Below are 18,799 nucleotides of genomic sequence, written 5' to 3' on the forward strand. Positions count from 1 at the left end.
CTGCTGTTCCCTCAGCTATCTGTTCATTGCCTCAACCCTTCTAAACCTATGTTCAAATGTCATCCTCTCAGACTGGTGCAACCCATCTCATTCAAAACTGTATCCAACCCACTGTAGCTATTTCTTATGTCTGTGATTTGCTTTATTTTTCTTCAAAGTACATATTGCTGCTTAATTTACCATACACTTCACTTTTTTATTTTTAGAATTTATTTACAATGTAATATCCATAGGGCAAAGATTTCTATATTTGTTCATTACTATTTCCTACATTTAGAACAAGGCTATGCTCAAAGAAGGTGCTCAAAAAAGATTTGTTCAGGAGCTAGGCACCAGTGGCTCACTCCTATAATCCTAGCTACATAGGAGGCTGAGATCAGGAAAACAGTTCAAAGCCAGTACAGGAAGAAAAGTCTATGAGACTCTTATCTCCAATAAAATATTCAGAAAAAGCCAGAAATGGTACTGTGGCTCAAGCTTTGAGCACAAAGAGGCTCAGGGACCATGCCCAGGCCCTGAGTTCAAGACCCAGGACCAGAAAAAAAAGATTTGTTGAGGAAGTAGAGGTATGGCTCAAGTGGTACAGTGCCAGCACTGCACTAAAAAAGCCAAGCAAGAGTAAAATGCTCTGAGTTCAGGTCCCAGTACTGGAACTGGCACAAGCACGCGTGTACATGTACACACATACACAAAGATATTAAAGATTTGTTGAATCTTTTAAATACTTTAAAAATCTTTCTGTCATCCTAGAAGAATTGAAAACATGTTCCTTAAAAAATGTACATGAGGGCAGGGAATGCAGCTTAGTGGTAGAGTGGCTGCCTCACATGCATGAAGCCCTAGTCTCAGTTCCTCAGTACCACATACACAAAAAATGCCTTGAGCAAAAGAAGCTCAGGGACCTGCCCAGGCCCAGAGTTCAAGCCCCAGGACTGGCAAAAACAAAAAACAACAACAAAAAAATGTACATGAATGTTCACAGTAGCAATATTTGGAAATAACTCAAATATTCATTAACTGATACAGATAAATAAAATGTATACACATGAAAAGTGGAATATTACTAAGTCATAGAAAGGAAATACTGAAATATTATATACTATGTATGAACTTAAAATTATATGCTAAATGAAAAAAGTTAGACATAGAGGACGACATATTATATAATTCTATCTCTATAAACCATCCAAATTAGCTAAGTCCACTGAGACAGAAAGGACATTGATTTTTCAGACGAAAATACACAGTGCTTCTCATGACTATAGAATTTCCCTCAGGATAATGAAACTTTTCTAGACTAATATGACAATACTGGTACACAATTCTCTTTATATTAAAAACATGAACTTATTCACTTTACAGTGTTAGACTTGGCATGTGGACTATATATGTCCATTCATACAACACAATTTGTCTAGTAGTTCTTCTAGTCTTTATGGCTTATATAAATTAGTAATGGCCCATAAGAACAAAAAGATAAATAAAACTTTATCTGCAGTCACACAGCACAAATTCTCAGTAATGAGTATAACATAATTAGTAAAAGTAATGATAGCATTATCCAAAAACATATCAAATGTACATAAAAGAATTTTTTTTTTTTTTGGTTAGTCATGGGGCTTGAACTCTGGGCTTGGGTGCTATCCCTGAGCTCTTCAGCTAAAGGCTAGTGCTCTACCACTTGAGCCACAGCACCACTTCCGGTTTTCTGGTGGTTAATTGGAAAGAAGAGTCTCACAGACTTTTCTGCCTGGGCTGGCTTTGAACCGTGATCCTCAGATCTCAGCTTCCTCAATAGCTAGGATTATAGGCGTGAGCCACTGGCGTCCGGCCATTAAAGAACATGAAAGCCTTAGATTATCAAGAAGAGCTATTGTCTAAGTATTATTTTTTCAAAACAGCAGTTAGAGGCTGGTGGTTTGGCTCAGGGTACAGTTGTTTTTCTTAAATTTTGTGTGGCCCTGGGTTCAGTCCCAAGAACCATAAAAAATAAATGAGTAATCAGTCTAGTGGTAAAGCAAATAAAGATACTGTACGCAAACTACAAATAGCATCTGATGTAACTGAAGGAAGGCTAAATTGAAAACTGACCTTAATGCTCATACTTTGAAGAAACTACCATGATATTGGAAGTTATTATTTAGATATAGATCTATCTTTTCCACTACATAGTATACTTCTTATCCTATAAACTATTCATAGCTTTTACTATAGTACTTCTGATGTAAATGTTCAAAAACACCTACACTGATGATGATGATAATGAGGTTGTTAAGTAATCACATCAACATAGAAACAAAGGCAACTCAATGAGAATCCTATACATGTGTAAAGATCCTTTATAAAGTCAAACATGGAAAAATTTGGAAGAGCATCTAAGTACCTGTGTGGTAGAATTTTCTTCTCTAAGAAGAAGAATTTCAGCAGTCAGAGCATCAATGAGCTCTCGATGATCTCCTAATATCTGTTCTAGTTGCTGCCTTGTCTCTACTTCTTTACGTAATTGAAGCTCACTCTAAAAAATAATTACATACATAGGTAGATAGGTAGGCAGACAGACAGAAAGACAGATTGACTGACAAAACAAAAACTCCCACCCAATAGCATCACATATTGAAAACGAAAGGTTTCTACTCAAACCTGGAAAACAAGATAATTACAAAGAAGCATTCATTATATGATAGCAATGAAACTTGAAAATTTTTATAAGAATGTTTATAAGACTTAATTTAATGTGTTGCTTTATCCTCTTTCCTTCTTAGTAATAAGCAAAATGGTATGTAGAATTAAATAACTAAATTTTCATAATATACATATTTTTGAATATTCATAGACCATCTCTAGGACATACTGGTATCAAGTAATGATAGCAAGCTGTAAGGAAGAAAACAGGTTGGATGGAAGTTAAAGATAAGAATTAGAAGGAGGGGTTAACAACGCTCGATAGGAAATGGACTCATTACCTTGCTCATGTAACTGTAACCCCTCTGTACAGTATCTTTACAAGAAAAATATATATTAAAAGGAAAGAATTAGATTTTTGTTAGGTGCCAGTGGCTTCTGCCAGTAATCTTGGACAGAAAAGTAAGCTAGACACTATTTCCAAAATAATCAGCAAAGATCAGGGCTGAAGGCCTGGCTTGAGTGGTAGGGTACCGGTCTAGCAAACACAAGGACTGAGTTCAGATTCCAGAACCACAAGAAAGGTATGAGGTTTTTCATTCTATCCATCTTTGAATTTCATGCTATGGTATACAGCACCAATTTTGCTAAAATATAATTTTAAAAATTAACATTGAATCATGTTGATTGCATCCATTAATGGTTTAGCTTCCAATCCTGTAATACTTCCCAAGCACCAGAAGTACACTCCTTAAGATTACTGACTTAAGGGTGGAAGGGATGAGGATTTTTACAAATATGACAGTACAAAACATCTTATTAAACATCTTAATCAGTAACTAATTATATTTTCAAACAGTATTTACTAAAACATTTTGTGATATTTATTAAGATTCAAATTCATGGCAGTGGTGCTGTGGCTCAAATGGTAGAACTCTCCTCGAGTTGAAGAGTTCAGAGACAGTGCCCAGGCCCAGAGTTCAAGCCCCACAACCAACCAAAAAATAAAAAATAAAAGATTCAAGTTCATAATAAGCTAATAAATTTTTTAAAGATAAAATACCCAACAAACCCTTAACTCTACAGAATTATAAAAAAACCATTATTATTTAGATGCAAAGAAACAAACTGGTTTGTTTGATAAATTATTTCCACAACAGTAAGACACTACCCACTTAGACAATTAAACCACATACAAATTACCAGTCATACAGAAACCATGAAGAATTTTCATACCTACCAAGTCTACAGATTTAGGCAATATCACTCTCCAAATTGAACTAACATGGGAGTAAAGGGGAAAGCAATAGGCAATAGTGCTAATCTGTAACTGCCAATCAGTAGTATTTAGTGTTATCACAAGATAGAAATCTATTTATAGCAGATTTGCCTTACTAATTATAATTTGCTAAAGCTCCTACAAATATCATTATCTAAGCATGTATTTACTGGTGGTAGCAGGAAACTATTGACTTTTACTGCATGTGATCAAAAAGATTTTTTTAGTTATTTAAATTTGATTTTGAGGATGCAATAGATTATATAAGAGGAACCTCACTATACACATTCTTACTGAAGAGATTTGCATAACATCCCACTCTTACCTCTTTAAGGTATCGAACTAGGCGACAGAGAGAGCTCACCAGCGACAAAGTGAAGCCTGTGAGACCCTGACCACTCTGCAGTCCCTTGACCTCACGTCCTGTCCACCGCTCATATTCTTCCATTTCATGTTCCACTTCATGTATCATGTGTTTAAGGATATCCAGGCTGGCACTGTTGCTACCTGGTATGTCTGCAGAGGTTGTGCTAGCTGATAACATGTTTTCCTTTTGCTTAGGAGTATGCAGATCTGGTTTTCTTTTCACTACGAATGACAGAAATAGTTTTATTTCAAGATCAGTACAAATAACAACTACAAAATTACTAGAAAAAATCATTATTCATCATTTATAAACCGTTGTTATAGAAGTTATCATCATTTTAGCATAAACATCTGCATAGTTTAAGAGGTCTATACTATCTGCAATGAATATACTATAACTTTCTTTTCTAAGTTATGTATGATTAGGAAGGATTTTGTAGCCAAGCTTTGGTAAACTCTAATTATATCCAACTGAATTAGTAAGGAGTAGGGAAAAAGATTTTAGAGATTAAGGCAGCTATATCAATGCACATGTTTAATAATTCATCTTTATAAAGGAAGGGGTGGAACCTTTATTTAGCAGCTGTTTTTGCTTCCTTGAGTTCAGCACCTGTCCCACCACCATGCTTGAGCCTACAGTCTCAGTAGATTCCTCGGGCTGAAGCCTGCTTTGGATTCTCTTGACGGCACTAGTAGCATTCAGAGCAGCTGAAAGGAAGCACATTGCAACATACCTCGAGTAAACAGACTTTCTTTAAACAGTATTTCAACTAACAGATCCATCAGAATATTAGTCAATTAGCCTACATAAGAATGTCAAAATTTAAAAGATATTTCTTTAAAAATTACAGTGTTCAAGAAAGAACCTAATTAAAGCAAATTACTAGAAATAATGCAGAGGTAACAAACAAACCTCTTGGTTCCCCTGATGATGGAGATCCTGGAGGAGTTGTTACTTGTGACTGTGTTGCTAATTTCTGCTGAATATCAGTCCACAATTTATTAATAAACTCAGAATTTTCTTCCTTTAGTTGGTGGAGAAACCTGTAAATTATGTGACAATAAGCTATATTAGAGTTAACAGGTGTTATCACTGTAATTGTCCTTTTGCATTGATTTGAAGGCGCTTTTAATTTATTTGTGTGTTTGTTTATTCATTTAGTTTTTGATAATCATGGAGCTTGAACTTGGAGTCTGGGCATTGTCCCTGGGATCTTTTGCTCAAGGCTAGTGCTCTACCACTTTGAGCCAGTTTGAGCCACTTCCAATTTTCTGATGGCTAACTGGAGATAAGTGTCTCATAGACTTTCCTGCTGGCTTCAAACTGTGATCTTCAGATCTGTGCCTTCAAAGTGGCTAGGATTACAGGCGTGAGCCATCAGAACCCAGCTTGAAGAAACTTTTAATAATTTACAATCAAAGAAAAAATAGTTTCACTATAACCAAAACAGGCAAAGAGCCCATTATCTCTGTGTTAGAAGAATCATTCCATCTGCCTCCCAGGCTCCTATTTATCTGGACACCAAGCAGGAGCATTGGCCTTTTCTGTTTTTTGTCATGGTTCCCTCCTTCCTTCTCTTTAAAGTAATTATGTGAAAATGAATCAGTCTCTTTGAGCTTAATAATCGGAGAAATGCTCAGTCTACTTAGATTGCAAAATACATCACAGTTAATTGAATTTCTATTAGGGGAACATGCACTATAGAGAAGGGCAAGAGTATGGCTAGCACTGAAGTAGGAGGTGAAGCATGTGATTCATGGGTCTCCTCAATGACCTCAGCAGAAGCCAACAAAAAAGAAGGGGTTACCCAGGAAAGATCTATCAAGGTTCTCTTTTCTAATAGAGTAGATTGCAATGAGTCACAAAAGACACAAAATCTTTAGCCAGCAGAAATACAAGTTTAGATTCAAAGAGACAGAAACAGGATGAAGATTTGGTACCAGACTTCTAGTTTTCTACAGACAAGAAACAGGCTGATAAAAGTACTTAGCTACAGATGTAGATTATCCTTCAACAATAAGGAAGGATGATCTCAAGGCCAGAGCTAAAGATGTAGAAGCAAGCTGTTCAAGCACAGACACCACAGCAAGAGCCACAGAAATAGAGGAGAGCTAGTTACCCAGAGAATGAAGACTCAAGACTACAGAAGATTATTCCCAGGCCAAAAATCTAATGGAGTTTACCCTGCTAATTTCAAAGTTGTAGTTGTTTTCTTCTTGTAATTTTGATTTTGCTTTCTTCTTTTGATATTTTTCTCCTTTAAAATGAGAATACTGATCTGTTATATCAGTATATTATACTGATCTGTTATATCAGTATATTATGAAAGCAAATAACTCATTTTCTAATTTCACAAACTTAGAAAAGCATTTTTCAACAGAATGGATCATTTCTAAAGTCTTATATTTGATTTGTTATTCCTATTTTTTTTTTGCCACTCCTGGGGCTTGAACTCAGGGCCTAAACACTGTCCCTGAGCTTCTTTTGCTCAAGGCTAGCATTCTACCACTTGAGCCACAGTGCCATTTGCAGCTTTTTCTATTTATGTGGTATTGTGGAATTGAATCCAGGACTCTATGCATGCTAGGCAAGCACTCTACCACTAAGCCATATTCCCAGACTTACATCTGATTTAGGTGATTAGATTTGGAACTTTTTTTGTTGGGGAACAATAATGGGGCTTGAACTCATCAAGGCCTTCAATTTGCTAGACAGTTACCACTGCCACTAGCCTGTAGACAGTTACCACTGCCACTAGCCTTTTATGTACTGGGGTGTGTGTGTGTGTGTGTGTGTGTGTGTGTGTGTGTGTGTGTGTGTGTGTGTGTGTGTGTGTGTGTGTGTGTGTGTATTATGTACTGGTGTGTGTGTGTGTGTGTGTGTGTGTGTATACACGCACACTCCTGTCCTGGGGCTTGAATTCAGAGCCTGGGCACTGTCCTTGACCTTTTTTGCTCAAGGCTAATGCTCTACCCATTGAGCCATAGCTCCACTTTGAACTTTATAGCAGTTAACTGGAGATAAGAGTTTCATGGACTTTTCTCCCTAGGCTGGCTTCAAATTGTGATCCTTCGATCTCAGCCTCCTGAGTAGCTAGGATTATAGGCAGGTGCTACCAACACCCAAATATACTGGTTATTTCTGAAATAGGTGTCTCACTTTTTGGCCTGAATGTATGCTTGGACTGTCATCCTATTTTTCATTTCCCTCCATAGCTGATATGACAGGTACATGGTGTCATGTCCAGATTCTTTCATTGAGATGAAGTCTTGAAAAATTTTCTGCCCACACTGGCCTAGAACTCAGGTCTTCCTGATCTCTGTCTCTCACAGATAGCAGAGCAAATAGCTAATAGCTATCCTAGCTACATCAAGCTATTAGTTAAGAAGAAGCTTCATGTGCATGCTTAGGCTGTCTCAGAGTCCCAGTCCTTCTACTCTCAGTCTCTAAAATGGCTAGGATTACAGGCATAAGTCAACAGCTCCTTTTTTGGGCCAATGGTATTTGGGTGAGATTTTAAACTTAAACTGATGTTGAGACTTGGAGGATATAGGGATGGGACTCTGTGGGCCACTGGGTGCATCATATGCTAAATAAATCCTACAGATGTTTCGCATCCCAGAACCTGAAAAATATTGCCTTTTATGGTAAAAAAAAAAAGGAGGCTGAGATATCTGCAGGTCAAATTAAGAATATTAAGATGGAATGCTGGATGTGTGGCTCATGTATCTGAATGCTTGCTTGCCTAGCAAATGCAGGGTCCTGAGTTCAAACCACAGTACTTAAAAAAAGATACTAAGATGGAGATGGAAAACAAATGGAGAATCAGACAGACAGACAGACAGGCAGACAGACAGACAGACAGACAGAGAGCTAGAGAGAACTAGAGAGAATAAAAACACAGGCAAAGACTAAAGTAATGAAGCCAGAGGGGGAAAAAGGCCAAAAGCCATCAGAAGAGTCTGGAGGGAATGTGGTCCTACCTTAATGTCTGCCTAGTGAAACTGACTTTGGATTTCTGGCTCCTAGAACTGGGAAAGAACATACTTCTGTTATTCTAAGTCACCAGTCTAGTGGCAATCTGTTCCACAACCAAGAAACTAATAAACCACTTAAATTTATTTTGTAACTTTCATTGTAAATACTCAACAAATCTTTAATGATTATCCTTGAAATTTGGGGGCTGAGAAGTAATTTCTTTGAAGTACTTATCTCCATCCAAAGACAGCAAATTCCCTTAGATCTGAAACTCAGGTTTTTTTGTTTGGAGTGTTTTTTTTGTTGTGTGTGTATGTGTGTGAGAGAGGTTTTTTTGGTGTGTGTGTGTGAGAGAGAGGGTGTGTGTGTGTGTGTGTGTGTGTGTGTATGTGTGTGAGAGAGGTTTTTTTGGTGTGTGTGTGTGAGTGTGTGTATGTGAGAGAGAGAGAGAGAGAGAGAGAGAGAGAGAGAGTGTGTGTGTGTGTGTGTGTGTGTGTGTGTGTGTGGGGCCTGAACTCTGGGTCTGGGCGCTGTCCCTCAGCTCTTCAGCACAAGGCTAGTGCTCTACCACTTGAGCCACAGCGCCATTTCTGGCTTTTTTCTTTTTGCTTATGGGGTGCTGAGGAATCGAACCCAGAGCCTCATGCATGCATGCTCTACCACTGAGCCACCTTCCCAGCCCTCTTGGGGAGGCTTTTTGATTCTATTTATTTTGGGCACAGGTCCAAATTCAAGCTTCTTCCATTTTCATTGATGAAAATTCTGTTTTATAACAGTATCAATTTCAACAGTATTCTAATATTACAACTGTACAGATTAAGCTAGGAATATTATGTATCCTTAATTTATACCTGTAACAGTCAAACCCACACACACAAAGGAAGTTGTCCAAGCCTAGTGGAAACAAGCAATTTGTCACCCAGTCATTTTCACTTGGAATTCCACCCTTTTGCCATTGATAACCCTAAGTATCAGTTTTCCAACCCACATCTCTATTATTTTATGACAGAGCTCTGCAGACTAAGTAAGACACTGGTAAAAAGAAAAAATGAGAAAACAACTGTAATCACTACTTCTTCCTAAATGAACTGAAACATCAAAAACTTAGACTGGATATGCTGGCTCAGACCTGTATCCCTTAGAAGATAGAGACAAGAAGATTGTGGTTCAAAGCTAGTCCCTGCACAAGTTAGTAGGACTCTATCTCAAAAACAAGACAGCCATAGAAGTTAAGAGAATTTCAGTCTGAGACCAGTTCAGGTGAAAGTACAAAAACGTATCTGAAAAAAAAAAAACACATAAAAGCAAAAGAATAGGAACTATGCACCAATGGCTCATGTCTATAATCCTAGATATTCAGAAGGCTGAGATCTAGCTCACACAGATAAATTCAGGAGACACTTTTAAAGTTAACCAACTGGACATATGACTCAAGTGGTAAAGCAGCAGCCATGAGTGAAAAAGACAAGTAGAGTGGGAGGCCCTGAGCACCAAAAATAAACCAATAACAAGAAGGGACATGGCTAAAGCAACAGAGCAGGAGGCCCCAAAGCATAAATTCAATCTCAAATTCCACAACTGGGGAAGGGAGAGACTCAGCAGGAGCTTATGAAGATTGGATTTGAAATATTTAGAATAATCTCAGTGAGAAATCTGTTTAGTGCTCACAGAAACATACAGAGATTTTTTTAAAGCTGCATAATATCTGAAATATTATACATTCTACCTTGTCAAAGCAAGGAAATAGAGACCTACACATTTACTAACTAGTATATAAGCAATGGCTTGTCCTCTTGATTCTAAGTTAATATACCACCTTAAAACAGACATTAACAAGCTAATGTAATGCATGTATGCACAACTAAAACTATTTTTAGCCAAAGTAAAATATAGTAATTTGATTGACATGTATAGAAAAAAGGCAGTTCAGCTTACACCTAGTTTTATTTCTGAATAAAAAGTGCTCAAGATAACACATATTTCTAAGTGTCTCTAAGAAAATGATCAGTTGAATGTGAATCCCTGTGTATCTTGCAACCAAAAGTGCAAATAAAACAGTACCACACCATCCTCTATATTACTTGAAGACAATTTCAAATTACCTATAAGTAGAAAAAAAAAACCACCCAAACCATCACCAAATTCCAGTGAAGACATTTGTGAAGCCGGACCAGATGCTTTGGTCATAAGTACACAAAGACAAAGAAGGCCAAGAGCCTAATGTGACAAATGCTTTTTAATAAACCTGGGAATTCCCAACACTTCAAAGAAACATGTAAGTACGCAGAACCCAGGTGGTAGTCTTGGGGCACTTGGAGGCTGAGAGGAGGAAAAAGCAAAAGTCCTTCAAGACAAAACAGAACCACCATACAGATAAGAAATCAACTTTCACCCATCAACAACTTTTATATTAAGATTAAGTATCTATTAAATAAACTACACTTACACTATAATGCTATGAAACCTGAAATCTTATGAGACACTCCAAACTCTCAATTCTCCCCACAAATGCACAGACTAAAGATGTTTATATCCACACAAAGATAATATAACAAAGTAAAAACTGAAATGGTACAAGTGATGCACTCTCCTCTCCTCCCTACCAAAAGAAGCAGGCAGAAGAAAACTATAACACAACACTCCATATGAAATTAAATGTACTTCTACATGCACCTGGAGCTTGTGTGTGTGTGCATGTTGGAACATGTGAATGTGTGTATATATACCTTGAATCAGAAATTCTAAAACAAAAAACAGAAACAGATAAATACCAGAAAAATAAGCACTGCCTGAATACAGAAAAAAATTAAAACCCAAATATCATTAAAAGAGCAGAGAAAATACAACCAATGGGAAACCATTGCTGGATGAGGTGGTGCACACCTCAGATCAGGAAGCTAAGATAGGAGAACCTCCAGTTCAAGGGCATTCTAGGCTGTATAGCAAGACTGTATCTTGGAGAGAGGGAAATACTAAACAGAGAACAGCATGCAGTGCTTATGTGTACTGTACTATCCATACATAACATGACAAAGTTGGCATCAAAAATACCAACGCTGTTAGCGTTACAAGATTATTCTGATAATAAAAGAATAAAGATTGGCTACCACACCAGAGCCAGCTCTGCACTGGATATAAGAGACACACCTAGCATAGAATAACTGCTAAACAGAATATAAAGTGCAAAACATTAAATATAAAAAATAAAGATGAATCAGACACTGGGAAAGAAGAAGAAAGCAGAGGTTTCATTCCTTGTATTAAAGTAGAACTGAAGCTAAAATGCATTAAATTCTTTAAATTTTATTAAGAGATAATTTATCATGCTAAGTCAGTAATCAATTAAAGATATAACATTTATGTATATCCATGTACCAAAACCTGCAGCAATCCTATTTTATGAGAACATGTATTTTCCTTCAATTAAATATACTTAAATAAGAAATGCAAAGAAAAAGAAAAATACACTAGTAATAGGAGACTTTAAAGTACTACTCTCAGTATAACAATAATTAAAGACACAAGCAACACAATCAATGAGATAGGTCTTACAGTACATTTAGAATTCTCTACCTTGTTAATAGAGTTATACCCTCTTTTCAAGCACACACATGGAATGTTCACTAAATGTGATCACAGATTAAGTCACAAAGAAAACATCATTAAGTTCCACAAGTAGAAACACTACTAATCATACTTGGAATGCAATGCAATAAAATTAGAAATAACAGAGGATCTAAAAGTATTCTTTCATCTTCTGAGACCACTAAAAGGGAAAATATAAACCTAAATTACGTCTTTTCTAAAATAGTAAGATATTGTCAAAATGTACAATACACATTTGAAATAATGATAGTTTTTGTTTTTGTTTTTGTCGGTCATGGGGCCTGAACTACTGGGCCTGGGCACTGTCCCTCAGCTCTTCCGCTCAAGGCTAGCGCTCTACCACTTGAGCCACCGCATCACTTCCAGATATTTTCTGCTTATGTGGTGCTGAGAAATCAAACCCAGGGCCTCATGCATGCAAGGCAAAGCACTCTACCACTAAGCTACCTTCCCAACCCCATGATAGATCATTTTTATTGGGACAACTGTAGACATCTAAGGTATACAGATTTGATAGTAGCATGAGCTGAATGTGCTTTCCTATTGTGGTTGTGTGTAAATGAATGCTCTTGGTCTGAGGAAGCACACACTAAAGTAAGATGCCATATATACATACCTGTCTGTATTCATGGCAGTTTGAGAATTATCCAACTCGTTCTCACTTTCTTCTGACTGGCTGTTAATAGTGCCTTCTTCTCCATCATCATCTACTTCATTAAGAGCCTATCTCAATACAATAATAAAAATTACAATAACTGATTTAAATACACATTCTTCCTATTTTTTTGTTTCTTTTATTTAATTGGTCCTGGTCTTGGTGTAGGCTCTATCACTATGCCTCTTTTGCTTTTATTATTTTTCGAATACAATCTCAGAGTCTTTGCTGGAACCAGTCTGGATCATGATCCTCCTCTTTATCCTTCCAATGTTGCTGGAATGATAGGCATGAACCATAGCATAGTATCAACATTTTTATTAGTTGAGATGGGGTCTCACAAGCTTTTTTCCCAGGCTGTCTTCTCAATCCATCTCTCAAGTAGCTAGCATTACAGGTGTGAGCCATCAACTTGGCTCTTTTCAGGTCTTCCTGAGTCTAACCCTTCCATATAGTCTACAATCAACCCCTCTCAACAAATTCTACATATCAATCATCCTTTCTCTCTCTAGCATAATTTCTCTCTCTATTATCTTCAATTTGTTTCTTTCAGCTATGTGCAAATATAAGTAAACTTTCCATCTGACCCTAACCCTATCTACTATTACTTTCTTTCACCACGAAACTCCTTGGAAGTTGTTCTCTACTTGTAAACTCTTCAGCTTTGCTTCTGACTACTCTATTCAAAATCTTCTCAACAAGATAGTATTGACACATTTATTCCTAAGTCAAATCAATATTTCTATCTTTGCTTTTCCCTTACTTCTATGACTCATGAGACTTTAATGATCACTCATTTGTTTCTTTTAAAAATCTTCTTGATACATTCTTTTAATATCTCATAACTATTACACCACAATTTCTTGGATTTTCTTGTCTTCTGGCTGGCTGTTTGTTATCTCCTTTATTAGTTTTTTTTTCTACCTGCTTTTTAAACACAATGGGACTCAAGGTCTTCCTGGTCGTCTGTTTGAACCTTCTCTTCTCCCATCTGACCCATTTTCTAAATGATTTTAACTAAAGCCACAAGTGCAATTGCAAGTCAAATCCTGTTCATTTCCAAATCTCTTTCACCCAAATCTGTTTTGAGCCCTAAATATGTACATCAACTACCCAAAAGATATCCCTACTCAAATGTCTAAAATTGAACATCATAAAGCGTCTCCCACCATTCTTCCAGAAACTTCACTGCTGCCAAGATTACCTAGGACCACGAGCAGCAAGCATCACTATCTCTATTCAGTTGCTCAAGCCAGCAAATTGGATTACTCATGTTTTTCAACTATCACATCCAGACAGCCACCCAATCTTATCAACTCTACTGCCTTTTAATCACTCTCAAATGTACCTCTACCTTTTACTTTTTTCCCTACTGCCATTGCTTTGGATCAAGCTCTCACCATTCTCAGTAAGATTCCAACCAAAGTCTCCTAGTAGAGAGCTATTATCTAAATATGGTTTGTCTTCTCCAAAACCAATGACATTTAATCTCCATTATGAAATACTAAGTGGTAGGTGCAAGTGGACGGTTAAGAAAGTAATTAGTTCTGTCCTCATGAATGGACCAATCCATTCATGCAATTAATGGATAAGTGGGTCTGTTATTAACGGCCAGTTTGGCTAGGTCTCCTGCAGCACCTTGTCTCTTACCATATAGTACCACATATACCTAAGAGCTCTTCCAGAAAGGAGGCCACCATCCCCTACAGTATAACCCGTGCTTTCACTGTATTTGATGTTGGCATAATTTGTAGAGGGGAAGGGGAAAAACAAATCGTTTAAATAGGGATACAGGTGGACCCATTGCAACAATGAGATGTACAAGTCGTTATGTTGAAAAGGAACTTTACAACTTTGGTGTGTGGGGGGGGAGTAGGACTGGGGGGGGCGGGGGAGGATGGGAAGGGATGGGAAGGGGAAACAAAGGAGGAGGCTACAATGCTTGATAAGAAATGTACTCATTACCTTGCCCATGTAATTGTAACCTCTCTGTACAGTATTTTCACAATTAAAAAAAAAAGGAGGCCATCACTATATATGGTCCTTCAACTTTGACTAGAAAAATAACCCAAAGTAAACCTATTACTATTACTACTACTACTACTACCACTACTGACCCAGTCTATAGTGTTAGTAGCAACAGATAAACAGACTAAGAACCAGACCCTGTCTTAGTCTGGTCCTCCAATCCATCTTCCACACCACAATCAATCTCATTGATTCCATTCTTCTTAAAAGCCTTTAGTGGCTCTACTCTACTTCCTGAGTCCTTAGCCCTTCAAGTCTTAGCTCCTGACTACTTCTCTAACCTCAGACCTTGCCATTTCCCCAGCCCAATGTGGAAGCATACTTTATTCATCATGTATCCAATCAGCTAGTACAAGACCTAGGTGAATAATACATGATGAGTAAGTCTCACTTATTCCTATTATAAATAGAAAGGGTCCAGAGAACTTACATGATTCCCATTTCATCCTTTCTTGGTGATTCAAGGGTCTTTTTTTTTTTTTTGTCAGTCATGGGGCTTGAATTCTGGGCCTGGGCACTGTCCCTCAGCTCTTCAGCTCAAAGCAAGCGCTCTACCACATGAACCACAGCGCCATTTCTAGTTTTCTAGTGGTTTATTGGCAATAAGAGTCTCACAGATTTTCCTGCCCAGGCTGGATTTGAACCGTGATCCTCAGATCTCAGCCTCCTGAGTAGTTAGAATCATAGGCGTGAGCCACCAGTGTCCAGTGACTCAAGGTTCTTTATAACAGTACTGATTTATTTTCTGAAGTCTGGAGGTAGTCTGCTTATCTATCAGTGTCCTCTCTCCTCCCTCACAGCCATTTACTTTTCTGTACAGTCCCTGGTATATACTAAGAAGGTTTCCTCATTGTTTTAAATTTGTTATCAGTTATAAATTGAGTAAGAATTTGGAACCATCTAGGAAAATTAGTTGTATCAATAATATTACTTTGAAATTACTAACTTAATAGGCTCAGATATGATCACAGACTCTTTGCTTTGACAGAATGAAATATCCTTTATTCATGTTGCTAATACACATGTGCATGTGCATGCTCCTAGACTCTTAATGACTGAAAGTGGAATTGCCAAATAGAGAACTACCTTGTATAATTTATTGAAATAAATGTATAACTTCAGTCAAACATGTAACAATTCCATAGGCTCATACTTTAAATTGAAGATTCTCCCTTTTTCCCTGGAAGGTATAAGTAATTTAGGAAATTTCATTAGGCAACTAATAAGCCATAATTATTCCTATCAGCTTTTAATATTAAATTCTTCATGGGATTTTTGAAAACATACACTATACTATCACAGAATTCTAAATATTTTGAGTAAGACTTGGAATTAGTTTATAATATAGATAATTATTTTACTACTGTAATAGCATCCTCACAGTTTTCTAGGCAGCTACATTTCAAAAGTACCTAACAACATTTAATGAAGAACTACACCCCTGGCAGTACTCTAGGTACTTTATATAGCCTGAAACAGCTGAATGATATACATACCATCACATATATTCTAATCTTATTTGATAGGATAGGATAGGATAGGGAAGGAAGGAAGGAAGGAAGAAAGGAAGGAAGGAAGGAAGGAAGGAAGGAAGGAAGGAAGAAGGAAGGAAGGAAGGAAGGAAGGAAGGAAGGGAGGGAGGGAGGGAGGGAAGGAAGAAAGACAGACAGACAGACAGACAGACACTAAAAACACTGATCCAACTCAGGAAGATATCTTTCAAATCAACTCAAAATCAAATAGCCAGTAAACAGCAGGGTAGAAGCACAGACTCACCTGATTCCCCATGGAAAACACCTGTTGCTTCTACGATGACAGATGGTGGCCATATTATTGAGTGGCATACCCCAAATGAGAATTGTATATCTTATGTAAACAACGTGATCTTGCACAAGTTATTTAATTTTTCTGAGCCTCAGTCTCTTTATCTATTAAATGTGCATAACAGGACCTATTTCCTAAATCAGCATTCAATAAATGTTGACTATTATTATAGTCTCGTATTTTCATGAATCCAAATGTTATTCACATAAAAGTACAGTTTGTTCAAGCAAATCTAGCAACCACAATGAGCAAGTAAGACTTTAATTTGTTTACCATATGCTTATATGAACTTCATTTCAGCCTAAGAATTATGTATTTGAAAACAGGATATTACCTGGGGTTCTATGACAGATTGGATGACAGGGTCTTGATTTACCACAATGGGCCCCTCAGAGGAATCAGGAGCCATTGTGACATTTGGAAACCCTGCAGAATGAAGTAAGTGCTGATGATTTTGTTTCAGTTAACTAAACTGATTTCACAACTTCTGGGCTGCACAGTTTTTGTCATCATGCAATCTCAAGTAGTTTCTAATAGCAGTGCACATTTATATAGTGATATATATCAGCCATTTAAAATCCTGATGTACATATACACTCAATATATATTCTATTATTATTTTACAAACCAATAAACTAGTCTGTAAAATAATTATAAAGACATTAAGCAACTGTCCCACAGTTCAACACTAATTAATGCTGAGACAGGCTTCAGACAAGATCAGGCATGTTCAGGGTGGTATAGCCATACATAGGACTAGGATTCAAACTTTATACTAAAAATGAATCATGTTGTTTTGAGATATTAAAATAACTTGGTTATATACATTAAAATAAATCATGTACATCTGAAAAAAGGTAAAATGTCTCTTAACAAGAAACTAAAGTTGCTTTAGATTTCATATAGATTTACTAAAATTATATAAAAACACAAGCATTTTCAGTATATGTAACTTTAATATTATAAACTATTAAGTTACAATTTTAAAATCATGAAATTCTTCATATTATACCATATTCTAGTATCTTTCTTTAGTTGAATGATTTATAATAATCAATAGTCTTAGTAAAGAGCAAACATTATTAGACCTCTAACCTTAATAGCCTATCTTAGAATTATTGTAATACAAATAAACTTTGAACACATGTAATATAAATAATACTGAGGGCCATACTGGCCACACAGTAAATCGTAGGGTCTGGCATCTTGTCTTCATGCTAAGGGATGGAAATGCCCTGCCTCCAGTTACTGAATCTGTCAGTCCAGTGCCTGGAACTGGGATTTCCTGTGGACCTGCCCCCTGCTCAGATCCTATTTAGGCCTAACCAGCCACAATGATACCAGACCACATGTGTCTCCATGATCATCCTGGGTCCTGTCTCCTGGCTTGTCTCCAGCCATCATGGAATCCCAATACAGCTCTCCATCGGAGCTGAATTGGTTTGTTGGTATTGTTTTTGTTCTTTCTTTCCTTTCTAGTCTGATTCTTAACCATGTTATGTGTATTTGGAAGCTGCAGGCCTTTGTAACAACTGGCTGTCTGTAGCCTGCTAACTATGTAAAAAAGACTCCAATATTCCATCTACCTAAATGTAGCTTCTGGGAAAATTCACCTTACAACAATACAATGCCTAAAAAAGAACTTTAAAATAGTCATAATAGTCACCTGTGGATTAATAACAAAAAGAACTTTTGCTTGAATTGAATACTTACCTGTGCGTCTCCGAGGAACATCAACAAACAGATCTTTTGCCTCAGCTATCAAATGATCAGATTTCTCCAACACATCCTGCATCTGATATTGATCAGAAAGAATCTAGACATGTGTTAATGACAAATATTATTCAGAAAAAATATATTTCCTTTTCAAATCACAAAAGACCACACAAAGATACAAAGTATAACATAAACATAGATCACTGTCTTCCTAAAAATCTATCAATGGCAATGTCCTTAAGCACCAGTAGATGGGGGTATTACAATAATTAATGATTTTCAGATGCATGGATGCAATTCCAAATAATCCATATTAATTTTGTAAAACAGTACACACATAAACACAGACATACAACAACAAAATAAGTTTCACTTAACCTTTCTATATGAAAACTAGCTTTTTACTTTTAATTTCTATTCCACTGTTTTTTAAATGATGGTTATAACCCAGTAACTTGATCTTATAATCCATTAATAAATTTTGATAGACAGTTTGAAAAACACACATTAAAAATAAGAATTTCTGAGCCATTAACTCAAGAGATGTTTCAACCACTAAAATAATCTTATAATCTACTAGTAAGACATAATTCAAGACTTTGAAAACATGGTATTAAAATGTGATGCTTCTGGAAATAACAAAATGCTGAAATAAGGATACAGGTTGACCCATGGAGATGAGGGGGTTGAGGAGGTGGGGAGGGAAGGGATGGTAAGGGAAAAA

General features: G+C 36.7%; 1 protein-coding gene across 1 annotated transcript in view; it reads right to left on the reverse strand.

Moving 5' to 3' along the window:
- Positions 1–18,799, reverse strand: part of Spice1 (spindle and centriole associated protein 1) — a 53,314-nt gene that overhangs the window by 20,739 nt on the left and 13,776 nt on the right. The window contains exons 5-12 of the mRNA XM_013028519.1: positions 18,073–18,175; positions 16,694–16,785; positions 12,469–12,575; positions 8,252–8,299; positions 5,181–5,311; positions 4,838–4,975; positions 4,227–4,489; positions 2,384–2,515 (exon numbers count right to left, since the gene is read on the reverse strand). Of these exons, the coding sequence (XP_012883973.1) occupies positions 2,384–2,515; positions 4,227–4,489; positions 4,838–4,975; positions 5,181–5,311; positions 8,252–8,299; positions 12,469–12,575; positions 16,694–16,785; positions 18,073–18,175 (1,014 nt within the window). The remainder of the gene's footprint in view (positions 1–2,383; positions 2,516–4,226; positions 4,490–4,837; positions 4,976–5,180; positions 5,312–8,251; positions 8,300–12,468; positions 12,576–16,693; positions 16,786–18,072; positions 18,176–18,799) is intronic.

The sequence above is a fragment of the Dipodomys ordii genome, unplaced genomic scaffold, assembly GCF_000151885.1.
Source record: "Dipodomys ordii isolate 6190 unplaced genomic scaffold, Dord_2.0 Scaffold111, whole genome shotgun sequence".
Lineage (NCBI taxonomy): Eukaryota > Metazoa > Chordata > Mammalia > Rodentia > Heteromyidae > Dipodomys > Dipodomys ordii.